The sequence below is a fragment of the Xenopus laevis genome, chromosome 8L, assembly GCF_017654675.1.
Source record: "Xenopus laevis strain J_2021 chromosome 8L, Xenopus_laevis_v10.1, whole genome shotgun sequence".
In the NCBI taxonomy this organism is placed as follows: domain Eukaryota; kingdom Metazoa; phylum Chordata; class Amphibia; order Anura; family Pipidae; genus Xenopus; species Xenopus laevis.
Window position 1 is genome coordinate 129689806 of NC_054385.1, and position 13281 is coordinate 129703086.

Consider the following 13281-nt stretch of genomic DNA (forward strand, 5'->3'; position numbering starts at 1 on the left):
GAATAACAGATAAGCAAATAAACAGTCTACAGAGAAGGGAGGCACATAAAGACAAGTTAGAAGCAATGAATATTTATTAATAGGGAATAACACAGAAATGTATTAATAAAAGGAAACTCGTAAAGTAAGAATGATTCCTAATATACAAGGCAAAAATGTAGTACAGTAATGTTAGAGTTAATTGTTTTTTACCTAACAGCCCAGGAAATGTTCCTTCCTAGCAGGGTCAGACTGGTGGGTGCAGGGCCCCCGGGGGCTGCCGTCGCAGGGGCCCCCATACCCCCCAGAGGGCCCACATTGTGCCACCCACACTCCGCATAGGGGTCACCACCACTTGCCCTACCCCCTCTTTTGAGCACCCGTAAATTAAACCTGCCTTTAATGCATCAGGGAAGGAAGATCAGTGGTCCACTAGCTCCTGTGGGGATCGGGTCTGGGCCAGGGTGGCCCACCGGATTTTTTCCCAGTGTCCCACCGGCCCAGTCACACCCTGCTTATCTTAGTTTGCTAAATTTTGTGGAAAAAATACCTGCCCTCTCATTTTTATCTTGCTGCCCTAGTAATACCAACCAGGTGGCAAACTAACGTTGTAGAGTTGTTACCTCTTCTGGAAAAAAATATTAGCCTTTTTATAGCTTTATATTTTTTGCCTGGCAGAAAGCACCATGTTTACAGGTAAAATTCCAACCAAGTGCCAGTCCTATCTCTGTTCCCTATAATGGTTTCAGTCAGTAGATTGATGCAACACTTTGTGGGACATATATACTGCTTTGATTTGCTTTGTGTAAAGTATGAACACTGAGCAAAATAAAAAATTGTGGGTGAGGGGTGCATACCTCCCATCAAAAAAATCTGCAAGAGGTTTTTGACCACACCCATTTGATGGCCACACCCCCTAATTACCATGTCCATTTTGCAAAATTTGGCAGGTTATGAACACATTTCTAGGTGTTTTAGTGCTATATTTTATGTGTTATAACAGTTTTGCTAATGAAAGTGAATTGCCCTTTAAGCTGTGAGTTTCAGTTCTCCCAAGAGACCTGCATGTACAGTAGTTACAATTGTATTTTTGCTTATCTTAAATTGTTACATATGTATCCAAGTGCAAGCTTTAGTGTTCTAGTCTCTATGCCAAGAAACCTCTTATTTTAATTGTTTCCTTTTATTTCAGTAAGAAACCCAGGACTGCAGGCTGAGGACTTTCCCATAGAAAATGGGACAGTTTGGAGGTATGGGGGAGTAGTGAAGTGGGTACAACCCAACAATGACATCATAGAATGTAAACATGGAAGGGAATGGTGGGGAACATTGGGAAGGGGAAAGAGGCTGCAATTATCTTCCCCAAATCCATTTTCTGCAGTGACCTTACTGGCTTATCTGGATTAGGGATGTAGCGAACGGCGGAAAAAATGTTCGCGAACATATTCGCGAACTTGCGTCAAAAATGCGAACGGTTCGCGAACGTCGCGAACCCCATAGACTTCAATGGGAAGGCGAATTTTAAAAGCTAGAAAAGACATTTCTGGCCAGAAAAATGATTTTAAAGTTGTTTAAAGGGTGCAACGACCTGGACAGTGGCATGCCAGAGGGGGATCAAGGGCAAAAATGTATCTGAAAAATACATTGTTGACACAGCGCTGCGTTTTGTGCTGTAAAGGGCAGAAATCACACTACGTCACTCAGGTGATGTTTCTGGACACGGAATGTGAAAAAGCTCACACAGCTAGGTGGCACTTGGTTAAAGACTGGGCAAACAATGCCTGCAAGGGCAACGTATACAGTAGTGGATACGGAATATATTATTGCTGCTGTAAAAACATCACTCAGGTGATGTTTACGGACACGGAATTATTATTGTTATTTAGACAGAATGTGAAAAAGCTCACACAGCTAGGTGGCACTTGCATACCTCCCAACTGTCCCTCTTTTGACCACTCAACCCCCTGTCCCTCTTTTGTACTGGAAAGTCCCTCTTTTCTCTGCACTGAACAGCCAGAAAAAAAACAGTTTCTAACTTAATTAGCTTTTGGCAGAGAGCTCAGAACAGCTAACAGGTGCAAATAAGATACTTTGTAACAATTTTGACTCTGGTTGGTGCTGGTGGTGGTGAACTACTAGGAGGAGCAGCACACCAGTCCCACTCCCCAACACAGCTAGACTAATAGCACTGGGCTCTTACAGTAGCAAAGTAAAAAAACAAAAAAGAAAATAAAAGCAGTCCTTACAAGGACTATTGGGTTACAGGCAGCAGTCAGCAGATGAGAGATCAGAAGCAGTGCCCACAGCAGCTACATACAGAGCACTGCAGTAGAAGGTAGATTACTAGCCAGCAAAGCTACCTAACCTAAAATGTCCCTCAAATCTGTCCCTCCAATACAGAGCAGTATCAAGTAGATTACTAGCCAGCAAAGTTACTATCAACTGTCCCTCAAATCACTAAACAGCTCTCTCCCTACACTAGCTCTTCCAAGCACACACAGGCAGAATGAAAAAACGCTGCAGGGCTTCAGTTTATATATGGAAGGGGAGTGGTCCAGGGGGTGTGGGGGTGGTCCAGGAGGGAGAGCTTCCTGATTGGCTGCCATGTATCTGCTGGTCTGGGGTGAGAGGTCAAAAATAAGCACCAGCTAAGGCGAACCCAAATTGGCGCACGTCGCGCGACGTTCGCGAACATTCGGCGGACGCGAACAGTCGATGTTCGCGCGAATTAGTTCGCGGGCGAACAGTCCGCGACATCCCTAATCTGGATTATGGAATGCTCATTACTGGCTAAAGAAAGGCAAATAAGTTGGGGGTGGCTACACGCTACAGAGAGCATAGTGCAATCAATGTTTTTCCATACTTTTATAACCCTCATTTGGTTACTGTCTCTTTAAATATTAATTAACCCTTGGCAATATAGGGCCCTGAGTTCCTTTTGCGTATGAAAAGTACTGGGAACTGGGATTTACATTGCAGTGCTTCCATCTAAGGAACATTGAGGAGCACATCTCAGGGGATTTCCACTAGGAAAAATAAAACACACACAGTTTGCAATAAAACAAATATAAACTTTATGTAAAACTGTATTTAGTAACTGTAAATGTAAATCATACAATATAACTTTACTCTGGGTAACCTGTGTGGACTATCAACCCCTTGCACAGTCTCTCAATGCCACAGTCCCACACTCCACACTGGGTGGATAAATGTATAATAAAACCAGTCAGTTCAATGTCCCCCACGCGCTCTTATGCCCCCAGGTAGCGCTACCTGCCCCAAGGTACCTTTCCCTTTCAAAGTAGTAGCCTCTCCCATGTGGCAGGTACAAGAGCAAGACCTGTCCTCACCCTGGGGAGCCCGCAGTGGCCAGAGTATCCACAGGCAGGAGATAGAAACTGGCTCTCCTTGATGCTCAAATATAGTGATGGGCGAATTTGTCCCGTGGAATTCGCAAAACGGGTGAAAATTTTGCGAAACGAAAATTTTGACGCAGGCGTCAAAATTGACACTGGTGACAATTGACACTCATTAAAGCTAATGGACATCCGTTAATTGACGCTGGAAAACAAAAATGTTGTAGAAACAAAAAAAGTCCCAATAACAAGAAACACATTTGGACAAAAAGTTGTTATAAGAAAAATGCCCATTGACGTTAATGAATTTGGACAGATTCGCCGGACAGATTCACTCATCACTAGTGACAGATCTAATAGACTAATTTGATTGCCTTTTAAGAGAAAGTGAGCAGGAACCTCAACTCTGGGATGGCAGTGGATGTGATCTACTTAGACTTTAAATGAAGCAATGTTGGCCTGGAACATAGTATTTGTACCTGGATAGAGAACTGGCTAAAAGATAGACTACAAAGAGTGGTGGTAAATGGAACATTTTCTAATTGGACCAGTGTTGTTAGTGGAGTACCGCAGGGCTCTGTACTAGGTCCCTTGCTTTTCAACTTGTTTATCAATGACCTGGAGGTGGCCATTGAAAGTACTGTTTCTATTTTTGCAGATGATACTAAATTGTGCAGAACTATAGGTTCCATGCAGGATGCTGCCACTTTGCACAGTGATTTGTCTAAACTGGAAAACTGGGCAGCAAACTGGAAAATGAGGTTCAATGTTGATAAATGCAGGTTATGCACTTTTATAGAATTAAAATAAACGAGTTATAGTGGGAATGGCAGTGTGTGGGGGTTTACTTAATTATGAAGGATCTAGTGGTTTTTAGGTGTCTAATTCTGGGCAGTGTCAGTCTGTGGCCACTAAAGCAAATAAAGTTCTGTCTTGTATAAAAAGAGCATTAGCTTAAGGGATGAAAACATAATTTTGCCTCTTTATATGTCCCTGGTAAGGCCTCACTATGATTATAGGGGCTCAGTTTTGTGCTCCAGTCCTTAAGAAGGGTATAAATGAACTGGAGATGTTGCAGAGATGAAAACTGGTAAAATGGATGGAAGATTTAAATTATGAGGGTACACTGTCAACATTGGGGTTATCTTCTCTGGAAAAAAAAGATGCTTACAAGGGGACATGTTTATAAATACATTAGAGGGCCAGGGCCACTCCTGCCATGAGGCTAGGTGAGAACATTGTCTCAGGCGGCATTGACGGGCAGTTACCAGGGGCAGTAAAAAGCCGCCTCTGGCAACTTTAAGAGCCAAATTTCCATTTTTTAACATGGAAATTCGGCTCTGCTAGTGCAGCGAGCGTGATATCGCTCACTAACACACTCACATTATATTCTCCATATTACTGTAGCTCGCTGCTGCCCCTCAGATAGTGACTGGCTAATCTAAGGAGAGATGGATCTTGTTTGTTGCTTCACACAAAAATACTCATTAAAAAATGACAGATTGACTCAAAAGATGGAACTGACCCAACACATGAATATAGATACCATAGATATAGATAGTAAAACTGCAAAATCAACATTATTTGTGCTCACCCTGTATCTGGATATGTGCCGCATTGCTCCTCTTCCTCACACTGCCAGTTGGAGTTTGTACCTCACAGGTATAATTCCCAGAATCCTCCAGCTGAGCTGAGGGGACTCCATATTGGTTGGATAAACTGAATCCCTGCACATTGTGCCCATTTCTGTAGAAAACAAACTGTAGCTCTGTAGTCTCTCTGTGTGGGCTGAGCTTTGTGTCACATGTTATGGTCATGTGATCTCCTTCTGTCACCTGATCTGGACTCACTTTTATTTGTGGGTAACATAAAAACTCTAGACAAGAAAAATTTGAATCTTTTAATTGTTTTTATTTTAGAATTATGGTATAGTTGCAGCAGATAGAAGAAAAAAATGCAGTCCCTGGAAATAAAGGGGCATACTGTATTTACAGAATTTAGAGCTGCAAGTCTTCCAGTGAAATTTCTCCACTCCCTTATTCAGTTCTGTGGGATTTCTTTGGGAGTGTATGTATCAAAAGGTGACCTCTCACTTCACTCATTGATAAAGAGGACTTTAAAAATCCAGTGGAAATTAATAGAAAGTAGAGGAATTTGGCAAATATGCCCCAAAGATTCACAGGACAATTTTGGGCCTGAAAACTTACAATAGAACTGACATCATGTTCATCATGTTACGGTAGTTACTGTAGCTAACCACTGACTGTCAGGTAGTAAATGGCTAATCTAATGATAAAGATACAAATCTAAGTGTCAGATGGAACAATCCTTGTTTGCTGAAATACCCAAAAATACTCATGAAAAAGATGTCATTAATTCAAAAGATGGAATTGGCCCTACACATGAATATATAAAGAGCTAGTAAAACGTAAAATTCCAAAATTATTTGTGCTCACCCTGTATGTGGATTTGTGAAACATCACTCCTCTTCCTCACACTGCCGGTTGGAGTTTGTACCGCACAGGTATAATTCCCAGAATCCTCCAGCTGAGCTGAGGGGACTCCATATTGGTTGGATAAACTGAATCCCTGCACATTGTGCCCATTTCTGTAGAAAACAAACTGTAGCTCTGTAGTCTCTCTGTGTGGGCTGAGCTTTGTGTCACATGTTATGGTCATGTGATCTCCTGCTGTCACCTGATCTGGACTCACTTTTATCAATGGATTAGGGAAAAGCTCTGAAAAACAAAAACAATTATGTAGTATGACATGGTTTTTATTTCAGATTGAACTCTTAGTACAAGACTAGAAATAGTGGCCTTGACTTACAGAAGACTTCAAAGAATATTACTAGTTATAGTCACTTCTGCTCACCCTGTATCCCGATAAGAGTCATGTTACTCCTCTTCCTCACAATGTCGGTTGGAGTTTGTACCTCACAGGTATATTTCCCAGAATCCTCCAGCTGAGCTGAGGGGACTCCATATTGGTTGGATAAACTGAATCCCTGCACATTGTGCCCATTTCTGTAGAAAACAAACTGTAGCTCTGTAGTCTCTCTGTGTGGGCTGAGCTTTGTGTCACATGTTATGGTCACGTGATCTCCTTCTGTCACCTGATCTGGCCTCACTTTTATTTCTGGAGCAGTAAAAAGCTCTGCAAAACAATAGAATAAAAAAAGCGAACACTATGAACAAAATGTAAATCTATGTATTTATACACTAAAAGCAATGTGTTATACAATAGAATGATGCTGAGAATCTATGCTGTTGCCATCATTTTGGGTTGGGAAGCATCTTAACATCTTAATGCAATTGTTTAACTTGCACTTTATTATTTCTTAATGGCTGTTATATATCATTATTGGCTAATCTCTCTCTCTCTCTCTCTCTCTCTCTCTCTCTCTCTCTCTCTCTCTCTCTCTCTCTCTCTCTCTCTCTCTCTCTCTGCTATTTATATATTTCCAACACATTTATAAAGTGTTTCACAGAGATTGTACATCATTCACACTAGTCTCCACCCCAGCGGAGCTTAAGATCTTACATACATGCACTCGGGGTAAGTTTATCAGTTTTTGGGGTGTGGGAGGAAACTGAGTACTAGGAGGAAACCCAGTGTAATAAATCTAAATTGTTTGTTGGGTTTTGGGTGATGAGTTTTCCACTGAATATAACATTTGTTTCAGTTGGGCCTTACCTGAGACTGAAATGTATCTTTCTTCACTGTATGTGCCAGTACCAAAATATATCACTTTTTTACACCAGTAAGTACCAGACGCAGTAACATCCACTCTTCCTATGTGTAACTCAGACTCACTGCCTGGAGACTCAATGATCTTATTGTTCTTATAAAATACTGGAGTCATTGTTCTATATCCAGTCCAACTGTGACACCTGAGAGACAGGGAGTCTCCTTCATGAACATCAGGGGGCGCCTGCAGGATGAGCCAACCTGAAATAAAATAAAAATGAAGTAAATCTTCTCTTTCCACCCTGGGAATTTTCTGGACCATTTTTTTTAATTTAAATTGTTGTACTCACCAGACTTAATATCAAGTCTAAGAAAGTGACTCCTCTCACTGGCACCAGCCTGACATTGGTAATTTCCACTGTCTGACCATTTGCTACTCTGAATGATAAGACTCTGCTGATCCCCAGGTATCCAGTATTCATCCCTGTACCAGGAATATTCCAGGTTCCTTTGGGCAGTAGGAGCCACATTACAGGTCAGATTTACAGATTCTCCTTGGAATATTGGGGTCCAATTTGGGGAGAAAGAAATCACAGGTCTCACAGCAGCTCCTACAGACAAAAATGTAGGCACTAGTTCCACGTTGCAATATGTTATATGATATAACTGATAATGATACAAAATGATAATGAAACAGTGATATAATTCTGGGCTGTCATCATTTTATCAATTGCATCTAAAATATATTGCACCAATGACGCGACTGCACCAACAATCCTAATTCATCAATTTATACATTTTAAGCGTTTTCATGATTAGTGATAGTCAAATAAATTCGCCTGGCACAAATTTGCAGCAAATGCCTGCATTTCGCCGCCGGCGAATAAATTAGCGAATCTCCCACAAAAATTTGCCAGTGAAAATTTGACAGCGTCAATTTCCGGTTTTCACAATTTTTTCCTGAAAATGTCCGGTTTTCACAATCTTTTTGTGAAAACCTTCAAATATCACGATTTTTGAGTGAAAACCTTCAAATATCATGATTTTTAGTGAAATCCTTAAAATTTCACGATTTTTTTGTGAAAACCTTCAAATTTCAAGATTTTTTAGTGAAAACCTTAAAATGTCAAGATTTTTGAGTGAAATCCATCAAATTGCACGATTTTTTTGTGAAAACCTTCAAATTTCACGATTTTGTCGTGAAAACGTTAGAATTTCAAGATTTTTCGTGGGAACTTTCAGATTTCACTATTTTTTGGCGTTTCGCGAATTATGCAGGAAATTCGAGAATTTTTCGGCTAAGCAAAATGGGACAAATTCGCCCATCACTATTCATGATCTTCCCAGGTCCTGCCTCACTATGAGTCCCCTCTAGTGATGGGAGAATAAATGTGCCAGGCGCATATTCGCTGTGAAGTTCTGCATTTCGCTGCCAGTAAATAAATTCACAAAACTTTGGCAAAAATTCACTGGCAAAAAATCCGCTGTGTCAAAATTTTTTGGCACGCATCAGAATTATTGGGGTGCCCATTGACTTTAATGCATTTGGACAAAATAGTCACATGTATAAAAATTGTTGGGGTCATCAAAATTATTTCGACGCCAATTGACTTCAATGCGCTTCTAAAGAACAGTTCTGTGTTTTGTGTCTATTAATGACCCCCTATGTTTGAGCCCATTTTTACTTCCTCTTCCTCTGGGTGTCTGAGTGGGAACTTTTATGTTACATTGTTACATTGCATCACAGTATAATCTTATTTGGGAAAAAAATGAATGGTGAGGCTTTCTGAAATGATTATACAGATATGGGACCTGTTATCCAGAATGCTCAAGACCCAGGGCATTCATAGTGCACTGATCATTAAGCTCATTGTATTACTCATTAGTTTGAAAATTCCCTGTTTTGATAACTGTTTAATAAAGCTGGAGCCTTTCAATTCCATCCTGTAATGTTGTTCATACACATTCTTGGGGCAAATTAGAAAATGGGATAGGATGGGTTGGCTTGATTGTAGGGGATTCTAATGGACAAGTGCCTTGGCACTGCCCTGGTCAATTTTTAAAAAATATAGATATTAAAATTAGTATAAGAATTATTTGCTTCAAAAAAACTCTGCAGGAGACAAGCTTTCTGGATAACAGGTTTCCAGATAACGGATCCCATACCTGCGGTTGATCACAAGCAGTTATACAATTCCTCATTACAATACAATGCAATTATTTAATTTATTAGTAATTATTTAAATGTTTTTTTACCTGATATTTCAATAAAAACTGCTGTCAACAGGTTGAGAAAATCTGTAAATACACAGAATTGATGGATTTCAAGCATAAATATACAGATAACAGAACTGAATAATGGTTGAAGTAAGTAAATAAATTGTTTAGGCTGCATTAATGAGCACTTGAGGGCACCAGAACATTGAGAGTGAAACATTTACATACTGTAGGTTCATCCAGTTAGAATCTAAAAAAACACCTTAACCTCAATGATTTGCTCAGTGTCACACTGGTATCCTAGTTACAAGACACAATGGGGCAAATTCACTAACATTCGTAGTTTCGCCAGGCGTAACTTCGCCGCACTTTCGACGCACTTCGCCACACTTCGCCAGGCGTAGTTTCGCCAGCGCTCCACAAATTCACTAAAATCCGAAGTTGCGCTCAGGGGTAGCGTAAGGTTGCGAAGTTGCGCTAGCGTTGATTCGCTATGTAAAGCGAAGTTACACTAGCGAAGGCTTATTTGCATACGGCGGCAAATTCAAATTTCAATGGAGGAATACGTATCAGCACTACAAATGCAAAGAAAACCTTCAAATCATCAAATAAAATTTTTATTTTGCCCTACACATGTGCCCACTGTCTAGGTAAAAGGTATTGTTCAGTACACTGCGCAAGTTAGTGAATTTGCGTAGTTACGTCGCTAGCGAAAATTCGCCTGGCGTAAGGGTGCGAAGTAACACTAGCGAAACTACGCCAGCGTTCGTTAGTGAATTTGCGCAGTAACGAAAATACCAAACACTAGCGAATTAACGCTAGCGTTCGGCGCTTAGTGAATTTGCCCCAATAAGTATGGCTGTTAGAAGGGTCAGTGATGGAAGTGTCGAATTTCGTAGTACAAAAAATTTCGAAATTCGACCATCGAATTAAAATTGACAAATTTGCTGAAAAAACTTCGAATTCGATATTCAAATTTGAAGTTTTTTCATCAAATTTGGCAATCCTGCGGTCGAATAAAAATCATTAGATCGAACGATTAAATCCTTCAAATTGAATGATTCGAAGGATTTCAGCGATCGATCAAAGTATTTTTATTCGATGTGTAAAGACTTAGAAAATGATTGTAGAAGGTCCCCATAGGTAATAAGTATTGAAGTCGAAGTTTTTTTTAAAGAGACAGTACTTCATTTATCGAATGGTCGAATATTCAAACGATTATTACTTAAAATCTAAGTAAATTTGAAGTCGTAGTATCCTATTCGATGGTCAAAGTATCCAAAAAAAAAATAATAATTTTTTTACTTCGAAAATTCCCTTGAATTCACTTCGACCCTTGATAAATCTGCCCCTAAATGTGTCCTGCTGTGAAGCCTCCTTGGGTCTGGACCCACCAGCAAGTTCCTACTACCCTGGCAAGCCAATGCGACCCTGATGTTACCCACCACACATATTGACAATATAATTTGAAGCAGTCAATGACCCTTAATTATTAAAGGGACACTGTCATGGGAAAAAACATTTTTTTTCAAAATGAATCAGTTAATAGTGCTGCTCCAGCAGAATTTTGCACTGAAATCCATTTCTCAAAAGAGCAAACAGATTTTTTTATATTCAATTTTGAAATCTGAGATGGGGCTAGACATATTGTCAATTTCCCAGCTGCCCAAGTCATGTGACTTGTGCTCTGATAAACTTCAATCACTCTTTACTGCTGTACTGCAAGTTGGACTGATATCACCCCCTCCCTTTTCCCCCCCAGCAGCCAAACAAAAGAACAATGGGAAGGTAACCAGATAACAGCTCCCTAACACAAGATAACAGCTGCCTGGTAGATCTAAGAACAACACTCAATAGTAAAAACCCATGTCTCACTGAGACACATTCAGTTACATTGAGAAGGAAAATGTCACGACCGGCACCCAATACCAGAACAGATGCCAAGTACCCTGGTCATGGCTTCACCAGTAGTGTGACCACCGTTGGGCTTCGGGAGGAGCCCTCAGCTTACTTGGGTGTCACCTGGACTTAACGAGGGGAACAAGGCGAGATGTTCTGGCTGGCAAAGGGGCACGGCTGTTAGCAGAGTCTTTTGGGCCGAAGATGGAGCATGCAAGAGAATCGTCAAAACAGGCTGGGTCGAGGCAGGCAGATATCAAGAATTGTCAAGCAGGCAAGGGTCAAAACCGGGTAATCAAACAGATGGGGTCAGGCAGAAAGTCAGAGTAGTCGAGATGCAGGCAAAAGTCAGGATTCGGATATCAGAATTGTCAGGAACAGGCAGCGATCAAAAACAGATACTGTATAAGTTTCACAGGAACAGACAGCACAAGGCTTCAGGAACCACCAGAATCAAGATTCTATCATGGGCACTGGCTGGGAGTCAGAATGGGCCTAAAATACATTCAAATTTCACGCCAAAACGTGCCCAATGCACGACCCCGCCGCACAGGTATTTTTATTACAGAAAAACAGCAGCCTGCCAGATAGCATTTCTCTCCTAAAGTGCAGACACAAGTCACATGACCAGGGGCAGCTGGGAAATTGACAATATGTCTAGCCCCATGTCAGATTTCAAAATTGAATATAAAAAAATTTGTTTGCTCTTTTGAGAAATGGATTTCAGTGCAGAATTCTGCTGGAGTAGCACTATTAACTGGTGGGTCTTGAAAAAAATATGTTTTCCAATGACAGGATCCCTTTAAGACATTAAGCATGAATTGGTAACACCCAACATTCATCATGTGCAGTAGCATTTGTGTGTATATTCCCAGTCAGGAAGCCAGATGGCCTTTACATTTTTTTGTTGTGGAACAAATATACCATTTATTGAAAGATGGTTAAAATGATCAGTCAGTCAACCTGGATTTTGATCCCTTTCCCTATTGGCTTTCATTGCCTTTCTAGAAACTACATGTTGCTAGATAAAGTGCTTTCATTAATGAAGGATAACATGAAGAAATGTAGATTCTACATTGCTGGGGGGTGGTTAAAGGGATTTTTATGGTTTACTTTTTATTTATAAATTATAATGTTTACATTGCAAATAATTCAAGATTTAAAAATGTGTTCTTGAACCAACTATGTATTTTTTAGCTGTAATATTGGTGCATAAGCAGCTATCTCAGTGCATTGTGTCTGATTCTGAGCTTTCAGAAGGAACCAGTACTGCACAATAGAACTACTCTATGGCAACTATTGTTTCTCCCCTTCTCATTGTACTTCAATGCGACCCAGGTCGTGCACTAGCAAAGAAGGGTTTCTCCTGCTTGGGTGCTATTCTCATGTGCACCACTGGCATGGGAGCACTTTTAGCAATGCAAACGATTTCTGACTTCATTTTGATCTCTACAATGCTCAAATCTTCTCCAGTCTTCAGGAAACCTGCTTTCAGAAGGGTAAGGGGATCTGGAGTGTCAGAAATCATTGTAATGTGTTTTGGGTGCCACTACTTCTCCCCCCTCCATGTATAATCTTTTTAAGAGAGAAGGATTAGAAGGAAAAAAACTTTTTTTCTGGCTACTTGGACCATCGAATTGGCTACTTGGACATTCGACTACGAATTCGACTTCCACTTCGAATCGGACGATTCGAACTAAAAATCATTCGACTATTTGATAGTCGAAGTACTGTCTCTTTAAAAAAAACTTCGACCACCTACTTCGCCACCTAAAACCTACCGAGCATCAATGTTAGCCTATGGGGAAGGTCCCCATAAGCTTTCCTAGCTTTTTTTGATTGAAGGCAAATTGTTCGATCGATGGATTAAAATCGATTCGAAGGATTTAATCGTTCGATCGAACGATTTTTCCTTCGATCAAAAAAAGCTAGGAAAGCGAATTGCGGTAAATCCTTCGACTTCAATATTCAAAGTCGAAGGATTTAACTTTGATGGTCGAATATCGAGGGTTAATTAACCCTCAGTATTCGACCCATAGTAAATGTGCCCCTGTGTGTGTATATATATATATATATATATATATATATATATATATATATATATATATATATATATATATATATAGCTATATCTACTTTA

The 13281-nt window shown here is 40.3% G+C and overlaps 2 protein-coding genes across 2 annotated transcripts in view; both read right to left on the minus strand.

Moving 5' to 3' along the window:
* LOC108699141 (Fc receptor-like protein 2) overlaps positions 1 to 5437 on the minus strand; it is a 30025-nt gene extending 24588 nt beyond the window's left edge. The window contains exons 1-2 of the mRNA XM_041573991.1: positions 5422 to 5437; positions 4930 to 5211 (exon numbers count right to left, since the gene is read on the minus strand). Coding sequence (XP_041429925.1) covers positions 4930 to 5211; positions 5422 to 5437 — 298 coding nt within the window. The remainder of the gene's footprint in view (positions 1 to 4929; positions 5212 to 5421) is intronic.
* Positions 5438 to 6180: 743 nt separating this feature from the next.
* Positions 6181 to 13281, minus strand: part of LOC121397353 (Fc receptor-like B) — an 83955-nt gene continuing 76854 nt past the window's right edge. Inside the window, exon 6 of the mRNA XM_041573992.1 lies at positions 6181 to 6491. Coding sequence (XP_041429926.1) covers positions 6196 to 6491 — 296 coding nt within the window. The 3' untranslated portion in view covers positions 6181 to 6195. The remainder of the gene's footprint in view (positions 6492 to 13281) is intronic.